General features: G+C 46.4%; 1 protein-coding gene across 1 annotated transcript in view; it reads right to left on the reverse strand.

The window, feature by feature from the left end:
• Window positions 1-17105, reverse strand: part of LOC147669893 (arylsulfatase H-like) — a 528148-nt gene that overhangs the window by 181381 nt on the left and 329662 nt on the right. Inside the window, exon 7 of the mRNA XM_086948172.1 lies at window positions 11255-11389. Within this exon, the coding sequence (XP_086804298.1) occupies window positions 11255-11389 (135 nt within the window). The remainder of the gene's footprint in view (window positions 1-11254; window positions 11390-17105) is intronic.

The following is a 17105-nucleotide window of genomic DNA, read 5'->3' on the forward strand; positions in this document are numbered from 1 at the left end:
CGACGTGCTGAGGGTGCTTAAAGTTCACAATAACGCAGTCTCCTCTGCATGCTTTTCTCGATGTACCAATCCAGTCAACTCTACGCACTGACAATATGTCATTACAAAAAGCAGTGGGGAAGCCGCAATATTTATTTAGCCATGCTAATACTTTGTTGCTTAAAGAATTTGACACTTCCTCCCGTGCTTCAAATGAGTTTGGGTCGACTATTGAGACATTAGTCAAAACCACTGTATACGGTGCACAATCAGGGGGTAAATGAACTATTAGTCTTTTTTTCCCAGGGAACCGCCCGAGTTATTTTCAACTGCCCTGCTGGCTGAGCTATTGTTCCTCAAAGTCGAAGCAGTAGTATCAGACTTTGACACAGACTGAGCTGATCTTACAGATGACACCAATTGTGTCACTTTTTCCCCCCTACCATTAGAGCTTGGGGCTATTATAGATGCAGATATTCCAGCGCTAGCGTTCTCAGGAAGCTTAGCCTGGGACAGGTGTGAGGATAGAAGACCCCCAAGTCTAGGTACCTCCTTAGAGACCTGGTCTAGTTTGTCCCTGACCCCCTTGCTATCAACAGCAGCACCTTTATGAATTGCATCACTCGTGTTAACGTTAGTGCTCTTCTTTCCAATTACAGCAGCTGGGGGGGATAGGAGGGTACTTAATCTAGCTACCTCTTTGGATACTAAGTCAATGTGAAAGGTCCGCGGTCCCTACCTCGTTGGAAGCGCAGAGTAGGTGGGGAAGCCACACCCCCACCCCGGGAGGAACATCGTCCCATTGTCACCGGGCTCCCTCTCTTCACCCACAGGATCCGCAAACCTCCGAAGACCCGGAACCAGAACAGGATACCGGAAACAGAACTCCCGACGACGACCCGGAAACCAACCAGACCGGAACCGGAAGTACAACCACGGCAGTCAGCCGGGACACTAGAAAAGACGGCAGGAGCGAGGAGACAGTGTTCAGCCCAGCGGACTCGTGGCAGGAGACAGCGAACGGCGCGGAACCCCCGACGGAGAGAGGAAGGAAGGAGGAGAGCGGAGAGGAGGCGGAGATCGGAGAAGAGAACGAGGAAGAAGACCTGTGGACGGAGGATTGGTGGCGACCTCCGGAGGTGGCGGGAGAGCGGCCGTAACTCGGATGAGAGTTACGGCGGGGCACGTGAGTACACTCTATCCTTCTCCGTGTTTCCCTAGTATAAATATTGTACCTAACTGTAAGATATTGTATATAGAGCCCCCACGAGCACTCCGCACCAGTCTTAGTACTTAGAAGTAACATCACGAGCACTGTATTCATAGTCCCCACACTTATCCCGAACACTCCCAGCACAAACCCCTCCTGCTTGCCGAGTGATCTTATCCTTACCTACCCTTCCCTCCTTCCCCCATGTTCATAACCTGGCCATTCACTTACCGGTGACGGTGGTAGTACTCAGCAGTCCTTACTGGACGGGACTAACCCCTATACTCTCTCTTACTTATCTCCGAGGAGACCCATCGACCGGCCACAACCTGACGACAACAGCCCAGCAGCGGACCACATCCAGGATATCCACATACCATCGAGATTCCCTCCCGGCTGGGAGCTTCTTGGCAGAACTATTCTTCCCTACGAACTCTTTATTCCGGACTTTGTATTCAGTTTCCATCAATAAATCCGTGACCATAGCACACTACATCCGGCCTCCCCGCTTGTTATTCCGGCCCGCCCAGCCCACAGTCTCACAGGTGGTGTCAGAAGTGGGATCAGCCGGAAGCATGGAGGCCGCCGTCAAGCAGCTAGCTGAGAGCCAAGAGCAGCTTGGCAAGATGATGGAACGCTTCCTGAAAACTGCCGAAGATGATCGTGGACAACTCCATGACGTCCTTAAGGGACAGGGGACCGCTCAGGATCAAGCCCTTGAAAAACTAACTACTGTCATGGGGCAACCAAGACCCACAACCTCCTTGCCCTCCGTAGTTCTCCAGAAATATGTCTCGGGTGAAGACCCCGATTATTTCTTTACCAACTTTGAGCGTCTGGCTCAAGCAGCAGCATGGCCTGAAGATCGCTGGGGCCACTATCTAGGTCCCCTCTTGACTGGTGAACTGCAGGCAGCATATCAGCAGGCCAATATCCAGGGTCAGACTCCCTACCAGGACATAAAAACATGTATTCTCGAGAGGCTGGGAATAGACGACGAAACCTACAGGGTACGTCTGAGACAGGCAAAAGAGGGGCCCCAAGAAACGCCCCGGGCTCTCGCATTCCGAATACAGGACTTGGCAAACAGGTGGTTGAAACCCGCCACAGCCACCAAAGACCAGATTCTCGCAAAAATATATCTGGAACAGTATCTGGCCTCCCTACACCCGGCCACACAAAAATGGGTGAGACAACACGCCCGCCTGACTTTGGACAGTGCAGTGGAGATAGCCAGTGCTTATAGCAGAGCCCAAGAGTCGCAACGGGTCCGAGAGGAACCACATCCACGAATTCCTCATGGAAGCCACACTCGTCCCCAAAGACCCCCACCGACGGCCAGAAAACCAGATCCTACTCCCTTGATGCCCTACCCCGTCATGCCTCGTCCTACCCCACCTGGTCCTCAGTGCTATCACTGCGGAGGGTATGGCCACATAGCTCGGGTGTGTCCCCAAAAAGAGGAACCAATGGACATTGGAATGGCCCGAAATTACGTTTGCCTGACTAACGAAGTAACCCCTCCGCCGTTCCGATGTCCCGTGAGAGTCGAGGGACACCGGAGGATGGCATTGGCCGACACGGGGTGTAGACATAGCGTTCTCCGACCCCAGGAACTACCCCACCCCATTGGGCCCCTGACCGGAACAGTAGCAATCAAGTGTGTCCACGGAGACACTCGGAGTTACCCGACAGCTCAAGTGCGGGTACAACAACAGGCAGATGGAGGCAGAATGTTAACCGTCGGGTTGGTCCCTAACCTTCCTGAACAAGTCATACTAGGAAGCGACTACAGTGGTCTTCCCCACCTCCTGAAAGACACTACGGACTCCCTAAAGAGGTGGTGGGCAGAGGCCCCGTTTCCCCAGGATTCCCCCGCAGCCGAATCACCCTCAAAACCAGAGAAGTCCAAGAAACAAAAGAAGAGGGAGAAAAGGACCTTTACTGGCGCTTATCCGGCTCAGGTCGAGGCCCATCCCTGGGAAACCGACCGCGAATTCAGAGCCACCCAGCAAGAAGACCCCGTATTGCAGGAAGCCTGGAATCGTGCCCTGGACAATGAGGATCCACTACACGTAGGTCCTTACTTTTTCCGAAAAAATGGTCTCCTCTATAGAAAAGGTGGACCACAGCTACCGGCCCAGTTGGTTATCCCAGGATTGTTTCGGGACAAAGTCCTATATCTGGCCCACAGTCACTTGCTAGGTGGCCACTTCAGTGACGAAAAGACTGGCCACACCATCTTAGAAAAATTCTACTGGCCGGGCGTACACGGTCAAATAAAGCAGTACTGTAGGGAGTGCCCAGTCTGCCAAAAAAACAGTAGTTACCGGCCCCCTCGAGTCCCGCTCCAGCCCCTTCCCCTTATTGAAGTGCCTTTTTCCCGAGTTGGGATGGACCTGATAGGACCCATGTTGCCCTCTAGAACGGGGTGTAGATACGCCCTAGTATTGGTAGATTATGCCACCCGGTTCCCAGAGGCCGTCCCGTTGAAACAACCCACTACCCAAAATATTGCCAAGGCTCTAATCTCCATTTTTAGTAGAGTAGGGTTTCCTAGGGAGATCTTAACAGATCAAGGCACGCCTTTTGTGTCCTCCCTCATGCGGCAAGTCTGTGCCCATCTAGGTGTTAAACAGATACGAACCTCGGCGTATCACCCACAGACCGATGGGTTGGTAGAACGCTATAACGCCACCCTAAAGACCACGCTAAAAAAACTGTTAGGCCTTGAGAGTAAAAGGTGGGAGGAGATGCTTCCTCTAGCTCTTTTCGCGATCCGGTGTAAGGTGCAAAGTAGCACCGGGTATTCCCCCTATGAGTTATTGTATGGCCGAGCCCCCAGGACACTACTGGACATGGCCCGCGAGGCCTGGGAAGCTGAACCCGACCGAACCCGGCCCCTCCCGGAATATGTGGATAATCTTCGAACCCATTTAACACAAATCCGAGAAATAGTGAGACAAAACATGGTAGCCGCACAGGTCTCTCAGACACAACAGTACAACAAGGGAACCAAGGCCCGTACATTTAACGCTGGAGACCTGGTATTGTTGCTTCTACCCTCCTCCGACCATAAACTATTGGGACAATGGCAGGGCCCCTTCCCTATCCTAAGGCAGGTGACCCCTGTTACCTACGAGCTTGATATTGATGCCACCAGAGGGGTCACCCAAATATATCATGTTAACCTATTGAAGAAATGGGTGGGACCCCTCCCTGTAATGACAACCAATCCCTCTCTACCCTTTGAGAGCTGTATCGATCCTGACCTCCCGGAAAAGAACAAACAGAACCTGAGACAGGTCTTGTCCTCTGTACAAACAGTTTTTTCCCCCATGCCCGGGCACTCCACCATTGTGGAACACGCCATTCACACTGAAGCAGGGAAAACAGTGCGACAGAGACCCTATCGGATCCCTGAAGCGCGAAGGGCGGTCATAAAGGACGAAACGACCCAGATGTTAAGGATGGGTATAATCGAACCCTCCTGCAGCAGTTGGAATTCCCCAATCGTTCTCGTTCCTAAACCTGATGGTTCTACTCGTTTCTGTATAGACTTCCGGGAGGTGAATAAAATCTCTGCCTTTGATTCATACCCCCTACCTCGAGTGGACGAGATGGTGGAGCGTATCGGCAAAGCCAAGTACATCAGTACCCTAGACTTGTGCAAAGGGTACTGGCAGATCCCTTTAAAAGCGGAGGACAGACCGAAAACGGCCTTCTCAACCCCTGAGGGTCTGTTCCAGTTCAGGGTAATGCCCTTCGGGCTCCACGGGGCCCCGGCTACCTTCCAAAGGGCCATGAACCTGGTCTTACGACCCCATACCAGCTATGCCGGGGCCTACCTCGATGACATAGTCATTCATAGTGACAGCTGGGAACAACACCTTCAACACTTGCAAGCGGTAGTACAATCCCTGGGTAAACACGGTTTTACCATCAACCCGGCCAAAACCACCTTGGCGGCCCAAAGTGTGAAGTATCTGGGGTATCTATTGGGCGAGGGGGTCATTCGCCCTCAACACAATAAAATACAGGCCATTCACTCCATACCCTTCCCTCATACCAAGAAGGAACTCCGAGCATTCCTCGGGTTGCTGGGGTATTACCGGAGGTTTATCCCCAACTTTTCCCAAATGGCCGCCCCCTTGACCGACCTATTGAGAAAAGCCTCCAGAACCGAAGAGAAGTTGCAGCAACCCTCTCCCCAATTGCTGAAAGCCTTCGACCTCCTTAAACAGTCCCTGTTGTCTGAACCCGTGTTAGTCAGTCCTGACTATTCCCGTCCCTTTATCCTGCAAACAGACGCCTCCGATCAGGGTTTGGGGGCTGTCCTGTCCCAACAAGATGAAAGAGGGGTCGAAAGACCGATACTGTACCTCAGCCGAAAACTCTTTCCGCGAGAACAAAATTATGCTGTGGTAGAAAAAGAGGCTCTAGCGATTAAATGGGCAGTAGACAGTCTCCGGTACTATCTGGAGGGTCGGGAGTTCCTCCTGTATACGGACCATGCCCCACTGGAATGGATGTCCCGGAACCGCGGCCACAACGACAGGGTACTCAGGTGGTTCCTGTCCCTACAACCCTTTCGGTTCAAGACACTACACCGAAAGGGACTAGATCAAGGCAATGCAGATTACCTCTCACGTTATCCCACTACTGATACCCCTACTAGTAGGACAGCTAGGGAAAGGGGATGTGAAAGGTCCGCGGTCCCTACCTCGTTGGAAGCGCAGAGTAGGTGGGGAAGCCACACCCCCACCCCGGGAGGAACATCGTCCCATTGTCACCGGGCTCCCTCTCTTCACCCACAGGATCCGCAAACCTCCGAAGACCCGGAACCAGAACAGGATACCGGAAACAGAACTCCCGCCGACGACCCGGAAACCAACCAGACCGGAACCGGAAGTACAACCACGGCAGTCAGCCGGGACACTAGAAAAGACGGCAGGAGCGAGGAGACAGTGTTCAGCCCAGCGGACTCGTGGCAGGAGACAGCGAACGGCGCGGAACCCCCGACGGAGAGAGGAAGGAAGGAGGAGAGCGGAGAGGAGGCGGAGATCGGAGAAGAGAACGAGGAAGAAGACCTGTGGACGGAGGATTGGTGGCGACCTCCGGAGGTGGCGGGAGAGCGGCCGTAACTCGGATGAGAGTTACGGCGGGGCACGTGAGTACACTCTATCCTTCTCCGTGTTTCCCTAGTATAAATATTGTACCTAACTGTAAGATATTGTATATAGAGCCCCCACGAGCACTCCGCACCAGTCTTAGTACTTAGAAGTAACATCACAAGCACTGTATTCATAGTCCCCACACTTATCCCGAACACTCCCAGCACAAACCCCTCCTGCTTGCCGAGTGATCTTATCCTTACCTACCCTTCCCTCCTTCCCCCACGTTCATAACCTGGCCATTCACTTACCGGTGACGGTGGTAGTACTCAGCAGTCCTTACTGGACGGGACTAACCCCTATACTCTCTCTTACTTATCTCCGAGGAGACCCATCGACCGGCCACAACCTGACGACAACAGCCCAGCAGCGGACCACATCCAGGATATCCACATACCATCGAGATTCCCTCCCGGCTGGGAGCTTCTTGGCAGAACTATTCTTCCCTACGAACTCTTTATTCCGGACTTTGTATTCAGTTTCCATCAATAAATCCGTGACCATAGCACACTACATCCGGCCTCCCCGCTTGTTATTCCGGCCCGCCCAGCCCACAGTCTCACAGTCAACTTTTACCATTAAGGGTTTAATCAAAAGTTCCATTTTGGTGGTCAACATATTAACAAGGAGCTGGATGTGGTCGCCATTTAAGGTGTTCATATCTGCCTCATTTATAGTAGCATTAGTAAGCTCTTTAGTGAGCTCAGGTTGTTTAGGTGGAGAAATAACTTTCTTAGTTCTTCTATGCTCTCCCCGCTTGTTTATCAGCCTTCTGCATGCCCTCACTGGTCTGTGGGGCGGTGATGGCACCGCCGTAGGAGTCAAGGGGATGTGAGATGTTGATGGCAGCGGACTGTCCAATAAAACCATATTGGCTGGGAGGTTAGCAGAAATTGAAACAGTATCTAAGTCCATCTCCACTGAAGTCAAAGCAACCTGAATAGCCCCAATAGTGTCATCAAGGTTATCGGAGGTATAAGGTACATTAGTAGGTGAAACAGGGGGGCTGATCCTACTAAGTGAAAGGCGTCAATCAGAGTTGATGTTACTGACCACCTTGACCATATAGTTATCCATGGTGCGGGATATCGTTTTTACAGAGTGCAATTTAGCCATTTATGCTGATTTAAACACAGTATATTAAACACTCACAATGAGGAGCGGAGTCCTAGATCTCAGCAGGAAGGATAAGGGTCCGTGTCCCAGCCCAGCCTCTTCCTGCCCCGGACGGCCACAGACGGCCCGCCCTCTGCCCGGGCTCAGCCCAGTACTGCCCGTGTGCATCTCGCGACGCGGGAGGTGTTCCGCGCTGTTAAGCTCTTGCGGGCGCTGCAGGAGCGTCACAGGAGCGCCGGGGTGCCGGGGCTGCTGGGGAGTGTAGTTCTGCTGTGGCCGTTCCCCTCACGGCAATGGAGTGCTGTATGCTGGCCGTTCCCCTCACGGCTGATGGTCCTGGGCGTCGGCCGTTCCCCTCACAGCAAGACAGGTAAGGCTGAATGAGGTCCCCGCACCCCGCTCGGTGCTCCGCGCTGTTAGGCGCTTGCGGGCGCTGCAGGAGCGTCACAGGAGCGCCGGGGTGCCGGGGCTGCTGGGGAGTGTAGTTCTGCTGTGGTAACTTAGAGTATCTGCCGGGTATATTAAGGTTTTTGCCTGATACTCTATATTTTCTGAGGTAAAACTTAGTTTACTTTATATTCCAGTGCTCCCCTTTCCTGCCTCGCAAAATCAATGTTTCCATTTATTGAAAAAGGGACCATGGCAGACTGCAGCTGTTTTCGAAAATGTAAAAGTCCTCTTAAGTTCAGTAACATTCATTACCATCTTCTTAAAGACGTGTAAATGACATGATACCACTGGACTATCAAGTTAAAAATATTATGTACTAAAACACCATGGCCTACATTTTTACATCGAAAATATTGTGAAGGTAGGTATATGGCTACGTGCAGATGCACTATTCTTAACTGCAGATGTATCTCGCTTAACACTATATATATCTGGAAGGTACATAAACGTGGATCTAAGAATACTACATCTATCCGTGGGTGTATGCACTTATCTTCAAGATAATTTGCTTCTTGATATTTAGGGCACAATATTCTGCCACCTCAAAATTTTTGTACTCAGTATTCTGACATCCAACTGTAAATCAGAAAAGCTGTCTCTTGATCCCCATGAGCAACCAGTAACTGAATGAATGAATGAATGAATGACTGAATGAATGAATGAAAAATGTATTGTTCAGTTACTAAAAACTTACTATTAATACAACATTATACAATTCTTATTACATTTCATACATTATTAAGATCACATAATTAAAAGAAACTTTTCCTCAATATATAAAACCAAACATGAATACAACCATCCTCATTTTCCACAGTTAAGCAATTTCTTCTCCACTATTTCCATAAACTTCAAAAGTCGACCCGTAAATTGCAAACTTTCTCCTTGTAAACTGGCTATGACTGCTTGTTGGCATGTTCGTATAATTTTACTATTAAAGTCCGACCTTAACAGCCTCCTACGTTCATCTATTAGTGCAGGGCAGCTACAGATTATATGACAAATATCTTCCCTCTTGTAGTAACAGAGGCGACACACCCTCTCACTACTCATCAATTTCCATGTAGGGGCGTCTCCAAGAAATTGGCTATTTCCAAATCGGAGATTCATCAGCTTCAGCTTTGCCCTTTGGCTATTTAGGTCTCCTAAATATCTTTGGGGTTTTAGCATACCATACGAAGCAATAACTGACCATGCATGGGTTCTTTTTGCCAGAACTGCTTTATCCCATAAAGACGACAATTTTTTGCTGCACCAATTTATAACTTTATTAAAAGCGCCCTGTAAGAGAGGCAATGCTCATAGTTGTTCCGCCTTGAACGTATCTATCGCCAGTTTAAAATATTCATGAGCCTACTTATGTTTATTGTCGCATATTGCCTCCCAAACCACTGTCATAAGTGTGGAATTATTATCCCTTCTAAATTTGTTGCAGAATTTAAATAAGATCCTAAGCTACTTAGGTTCTGTCTTTTAAGTCCAAACTCAAGTTGGATTTGTGCTGGTGAAGAATGTCGCGGAAGATTAAAGAGGCGTCGGTAGGTCCCTGTCACTAGCTTATCGATGGTGTTGTCAGCACACCTCTTAAGGTCTCTACTCCATATGCAAGAGTTGGCACATGTTTAACTGACATAATTTGTAATAGTTGGTTAAGGGGAAGCCCTTTTAAGTTATTATGAAGTATGGAAAATGCAGCAATTAATGAGTTTTTTTCTTCTCTGTAGTGCAGCACACTGGTTTTTACCCGTGCCCCTAGCATCTATTATAACACCAGGATATCTATATTCAGTGACCGATTCTAATACAGTACCTTCCATTCTCAATTTTGATCTTACAGCCAACCCTCTAGTCACCAGCATTGTTTTTGTCTTTTTCAAGTTAATCTTTAGGCCATGTTTGGAGGCATACTGTGCACTTTCATTAATTAATCTCAGCAGACCCACCTTGGTATAGCTTATTAAAACAATATCATCGGCATAAAGTAAATGTGAAACTTTAAAACCTGCAACAGTCGGAGAGTGAGAAATAATTTCACTAAGCCTTGATGAAATCCCAGCTAAATACAAGTTAAATAAGGTTGGAGCCAAAATACACCCCTGCTTCACCCCGTCCCTTATAACCATTTTTTTGGACAAAACTGTGCCTTGGCCCAACCTTACTCTCGTCCAAGTGTTAGTATATAGCAATTGTATCGCTCTCAACAAACTCGGAGAGATTCCCATTTTTGTTAACTTATTCCAAAGAATATATCTGTGTCGAAAGCTGAGCTAAAATCAATAAAACATAAATGATGGTTCATCTTACGGCTTCTGGCCATTTCCATTATAAGAACTAGCATTTGAATATTAATAATCGTCCCCATGCCTTTAATAAACCCTGTTTGGTTTTTTGGGAGTAAATTACTGGCAGCAACCCAATCCGTCAGTTCTGTTAGCAGACACTTAGCAGAAAACTTTGCTTCACAATCCATTAAAGCTATTAGTCTATAATTAGCAGGATCCGAGACTTGACCAGCTTTGTAAATCGGAGCCAAAATTGAGACCCTCCACTTGTCTGGGACTTCTTCCTTCCATAAAACATTATTGAACAAGTTTGACAAGGTCTTTGCCCAACCAACCAGTAACTGCAATATGTATTGAACAGCCATAGTTCTTTGTCAGCCTCCTTATTTCTTAGCATGGTCAATAAAACATTTGCTGAGGTTTCTAGTATTCCTCAAGGGTTGAATACCATGGCAGCGGGAGACCTTGGAGGCCAGTTGGAAGTGAGCAAACCAAAGAGGAAAAAACAAAAATAAAACATATGTTTTTTTTTGTAACATTTGTAAATTATACCCGAGTGAAAAGTTATTTTTTTTGAACTGTGCCCCACAAAGATACTTTCAAAAAATACACATTAGTATTTTCTTGTGTGGTTGTATGTTTATTCTATCACATTTGTGCAGAGATTGATTTTCCTATGAGTGTGTCCTTTGAGCTTCTGAGAGGGAGTTTCAGTCGTCTCCCATGCTAAACCAATCACTTACACTATATTGGTGTGTGGTCAGAGCAATTACCCCCTTTTTCTCTCACTAGACATGCTCAGTGACGTTCCCTTTTTTCAGTAAGATAATCTACATATCCTTGACACGTACTGCAGTAATGACACATTTCAATCGCATTTTAGCATTTTGCAGTTTAGAAATGACAAATGAGAGAGAAGATTTTTTATGTTTTCGTGGTTATCTCCATCACTAATAAGTGTGCTTAATGGCTTTGCGCTATTGTTTTGTTTTCTTTTGTTCAAAAAATGTTTCACCAGACTACTTGTTAAAGTCACCTCTCACCTTTGTATATTCCATTCCAGCCACCAACTTGAACAATTCCTTTTCTGTCCTCTAAATGCGCTCCATGGTCAGAGGCAAAGTAGACCAGCGTATTGTTCTTCAGTCCTTTTTCGTCTAGAGAATTGAGAATTTTCCCTGTTTGAAAAAATGCAATTTACATGTTAGATTGAAGGTGCAGCCAAAATAAGCATCTGAATTTTGCATGAAATGCAAAAAATACCCTCGAACAATTCTTCATGATAACCAATGGAATGAATCATCTTATGTAACTTGCCCTCTAAAAAGACATCTGTACCAAGCTTGTACTAAACCACAATCATTCTTTCAAGAGGTGTTATAGATCAAGTGCTCTGTCTACAAAGTGATTAAAACTGCGCACCATCGTTTTGTGACCAGTAAATTATTCTCAGCCCACCTATGCGTCAATAGGCCAGTTCATAAAATAAGGGCATCGTAGTGGGTTGCAGACCAATCTGCATAATGAATATGAATTACAGAAATGTATGACCCAGTACGATTGGCTGCAATCACAGGGATGATGATCTGCAATGGTGAGCAAAGCACCATGCCTGTGATTAATTTAAAAAAACAAAAAAACTGTTTTTTGTTTTTAATGCAGCTCGATTTCTATAAAGGAAACAGGGCCTCATTTAAAAAATGAAGTTTTGTTTTCCTAGAAGTTTCAAAGAGAGTTGATACTGATCCCCTGACCCGCTTCCTATTTCCCCAAAACATTGACACTGCAAAAGCCATTATTAATGTTCTTAAAAAGAACAGGGAACCCTGCAGTCTTTGCCAGAATTCTGCTCTCTGCTCCCTAGTAGAAGATCTGCACTGGAGAGTTGGGGATGAGAACTACTTCCCCGCAGCTCATAATGTAGGCTGGTGCAAGGGCATTTACAAGGCCCATGGCAGCGGATCGCCATCACATTTAGACCCCAGAGGGTGTGGCTTGGCCTGCTATTAAGATCAAGGCCTTTATTGTGGCAGTCCTGCCTATGCCAGATTCTGAACCAGGGAGCCTTGATACTGTGCTATCTGTAGTGCCGTGGTCTACCTGGGCTGCTGATGTCCATCTGATTTTGATGTAGCTCTGGATCACATTATTGGAGGCATGTGGCCAGCCCAGCGGCCAGTCAGCTGCTTGCCCGCACCTCCAGGTACCATAGGGGAGTTTGAACGCATAGGGAAAAAAAAGAGACACGAAATGGCTGACCATGTTCTCCGAGGCCCATCACACAACCAGTCTACTTCATGTTACTGTCTACGAAATGTCATTGAGACAATAAATCACTCTTGTTGTCCTCTGTTTATTCCCTGCTGGGATTAGAGGCAAGACATTGGCAGATGGGGTGTGGGAAACTGGGACAGCCTCTTGACTCACTGGCTCTTACCATCCTAGTCAACTAGAGATCACCCATGAAACAGATTACAGAGAGAAGGACTATACTGGCTTCCATTTACATTTCTTAATGATCTCCTTCCATTTATGAGGCGAAGAACCGGTGCACCAATGACCTGACAGAACACCACTGGCCCCTTTGACTGACCTTGATCGGAGTGTAGATCCACCACCTTGTGTTCTTAAGATAAAGAGCTGAGCAATTTCACTCACTGCAAGCACAGGAACATTGGGGAAAGACAAATCAGATGACCAAGCACAGCAGGCCAAGACTGATATATATGTCAAGTCATCCCAGGGAACCACTCAGCAGAAGGTCACACTTAGTTGAAATGGTTGTGGATGGCTCAAGCTACACTGCCTCAGCAAATGCAATCCTGAATGTGTCCTAATACCTGTGCCTCTCTGTAGGGGAACTGGTCAAGGGGACTTGATAGCTCTCTCCTTTGTAAGGATCTTTGTAATGTGGATGATTGTGTCACAGAATCAGGAGCCTGCATTCCACTAACAGAAGACACTGTCACTACATTACGGTATAAAGTGACTCGCCATCAGTCTCATCTTCTACAACACCATGTGCCTTGAAGAGAGAACTGAAGATTCAGAGGGGGAGAGAGCACAAGTAACAGCCTCAGAATTGCTGGTATGTCACGGGAGTGGAAGGATCCGGCCTGAACAATCTCGCCTCTCGTAGCTCAGAACTGGGGTCCCACCAGAAACCCCAACCCCATTCTTTATTATAAAAAATGCATGAGGCACTACTCCGGAGCCCTTCCATCCATCTAGAATGCCACCTAGATGAAGAATAGTGAGAATTCTCAACTTTATGGAATATAATGCTATCTTACGGTATTCCTGCCACAAAGGAGAGATATTTTCCAAATCTACCCATGTCATACTATTCCCAGACTATGAAAGACTAGTCCAGCCCCAATGTAGAGCTGAGAAAAGATCTCCAGGGAGTGGCCAGCAAACTCAAGGCATAGACACAATAGGGAAGCACTCTGGAACCCCAATGCCTTGATAGGGCATCGTCAGGAAAAAAGTGTTGTCAACATACCAGAGGAGTTTAGTTTAATCAATTGGAATATGAGCATCTTATATATAGAGAAAGGCCAAGATGAAGGATGTAATTCAAAACTGGTGAGCCTCCCCATCGTTAATGCAAAGAACACTCTTAAAACATGACAGTTAATTGTCTGTTTATAACACCTTTTTCTTGATGAACCTTCATGCTGCCACTACCCAGTCTGCTCTCTGACCAGTAAATATTAATTTCTGCTCATGTCATATTTGCTACCTACTCTCTTTCTGTTGTTGTTCAACAAGATCACTGATTAACAATAGTCAATTTACAGCTATTCCATGTCTTAATAGTAGGCCTGGGAGAAATGTAAATGATGCTGGTGCAATTTACGTATATTCAGGAATCATGTGACACACATATTATCCACAATTCCTGAAGAAATGCCTCGTCATGTAATTACGTTGCATGTGTGGAAAACCATAGCCCTGGAATGCAGGAAAATGAACGGACCAAGTGTTGTTCGCAGCACACGTTATGTTCATGCTGATTTTAAAGTAAAATGCATCCTTGTGTTCATAACAGATACAAGGACACATTCAAGCTAAAATATAGCACTAAATGCCAGATTTGCATTTTGCATAATTATATGCAATTTTGCGTAATTTTCCTGATATCACATCATTATGTGAAAGACAATTATATGAATATTGTACTGATTAATAGGGGTCTCTCCTCAATGTCAACTGTACGTAGGCTTAGAATATAAGTTACATGAGAAGCATGTCACTTTCCACCTGCCATACCATTGCTGGGATGGACTTGGTTTAGTAATACACTTAGTAATACACTTTAGTATATGTACAACAGTGGTCTATCCTTGCTTTTTTGATGCACAGCACTGATGCCTCCTTGAAAGTAAATGATAGCTATTAAACCACTGGACACTTGGATAATATTGGGAAGTCTGATACAGGGTCTAGACTGGGAGATAAGGTACAAGTCGGATCTCGAGGAACATGGCGGCAATAAGGTAAACGGGCGTGGACTACCGGAGTGAGGTGAAAGTGTTTTGACCAAGGAAACTCCGTACTGAGTGCTAATCCCCCCCCCCCCCATACACACACTGCTGCTAGAACGTGCCTTATACCTCGCTGGAGGAAATCCCGGTTCAGAGGTATGAAGCTTACTGAGTTGTGGAGCCTTTTGAGGGTCTCGTCTATGCTGTTGTTTCCATTCTCCCTGGCACGGCATGGAGGCCCTCAGGATGTCGGTTGCCTGGGGGCGCCGCTTCAACGTGGAGCAGAGCAGCAGCTGACCTGAGGCGTGCGTGGGCGGTTCGTGTATTCGCACGCAGAGGCAGAGGCAGAGGCAGCACAAGTTGGTCAGTGAATGCGGAGAATAGCAACTCTGACTTGCAAGACGGCTGGATTTTGGAGGTACAGAGGGTGAAGAGTTTATCGGATGGGAGAGGGGGCACTTATCCGAACGCAGTATTGAAAGAGAAGCCAAAGGTCAGTGATTTAAAGGGCCGGGGTTACGTTAGGGTGACCAACTGGCATGGGTGCAAATTCAGGACAGTGAGTCTAAAAATTCAGGACAAAGGGTCAAAATTCAGGACAAAAATTCAGGACAGAAGGTCAGAATTCAGGACAAAAATTTGGGACAAAAGGTAAATTTTACCGACACATCAGAGTAGGTCGCGCAATATTACATAAGTAAACAGACGACCAACACAAGTACAAATCCAAATACATTTATATTAGATTGAGAGAACCCAGTGGTGTAACGAAACTTGAGGGGGCCCCCCTGCAAAACACATGGAGGGGGCTCCTCCTGCCCGGCCCACCACCTACCACTTTGCCCTACCTCCCAGAAATCTAGTACATTTTGATTTGAAACCTCCAACATTTATATGAAATGCCTCTATATTGTCTTTCTCAAAGTTCTAATGAGAAAGTGGGAAACCCTCTTAACACACAATCTACGCCATTTGTAACAAAACCGTCAAAAGCAGATTATTTAACTGAGGCAGCAATCAGAACACTGCCAAGAAGCGATCCTAATGTCTCAGGAACTGCCTATGCCTGAAGAATAAAGAACAACTATGAAGGGTCTGAAATAGAATTGACATTAATGGACAATAACTTGAAACTTTGAAAGACAAACCCAAACCTGCAATTCCATAAAAACTCGACTGACAATATACATGAGAAGTAAACAAGATATAACTCAGTATGCTATGAAAGGCAAGAGATATAGACTGGTGAATTATAGGCATGCCACACACTAGCGACTGTCAAAGGTTGTGTATGATAATAACGTGAACTGAGGAAGCAATTTCAATTTCTACCATCATGTCTTTATTAGTAAGCATTACAAAACGGGCAGGCAGGCAAACAAGGCTGAGGAAGAAAACTGTTTCGATGCTTCAGAACATTGATGCAGATGTTTGTCTGATTTAATTTATCATTTCTGTAGAGAAAACAATGCTAAATACAAGACTTAAGGCACACATATTACAGACCAGTGCAGGCAACATCATAAACAACTCCACATAAACTCACAGCGAATCATACATTTTGTCATGTTTTGGGCCTAGAGTGTTGCTGATTATTCAGGGTGCATTACATTTTTGAAGAGCACTCCAATGTAATTTTACTAAAAAAACACCTAAAAAGGTTCCTTTTAGCATTTTTGAGACTCTGGGCCTCTTTCCGAATGCCCATGGTATTCTGAATGTTTATTAACCCCACCAGGTAAACACCAATTCTTACCCGTATTACCCTTCCCTCCTGAGTACTGCAAGTCAGAATAAGGAATAACATGCGTATATGTGTTTATCTACCAACATACTGCATGTTTTTTCTGTTTCCAACCATATTTCTTGAGCTAAATCTCGTGAAGTTTTATCTGATCTAGTGTGTTTATGAAAAAAAATGCACGTGCAGTAATTGATACAAAACTCTGAATCTTGCTTCTAGCACAAACTTCTGTTTGTGCCTGAATTTCTGCGGAATGATGCGTGACCTCCATCATGAATATCGCTGAAGAGGATGTGGCATAACAGTCAAAGCTGCCGACTTTGGAACTGGGGAACCATGTTTGGGCGTCAGCTCAACATCCTGTGATTCTGGGCAAATCATTAAATCTCCCCTTCCCTACCAAAAAGTTAATGTATCCTTGTGTAGCGTAGCTGGTTTTCATGCAAAACGCTCCAATACCTTCGACGAGTTTGCGTTACATAAAAAAAAATTGCAACCACTCCAAGTCGTAATTTTGGGAGCTGACCTTATACTGCATAAGTTGGTTCACAAAATTCCTTGTCATTTGCAAAAACTTGGTGTGCAATTTGCAACCACTTTTTACGTATGGTAATTTCATGTATCAGTCCCTCAGATTGTAATTCCACCCCTCATTAACCT

This window comes from Lissotriton vulgaris, unplaced genomic scaffold (genome assembly GCF_964263255.1).
Source record: "Lissotriton vulgaris unplaced genomic scaffold, aLisVul1.2 SCAFFOLD_269, whole genome shotgun sequence".
Classification (NCBI taxonomy): domain Eukaryota; kingdom Metazoa; phylum Chordata; class Amphibia; order Caudata; family Salamandridae; genus Lissotriton; species Lissotriton vulgaris.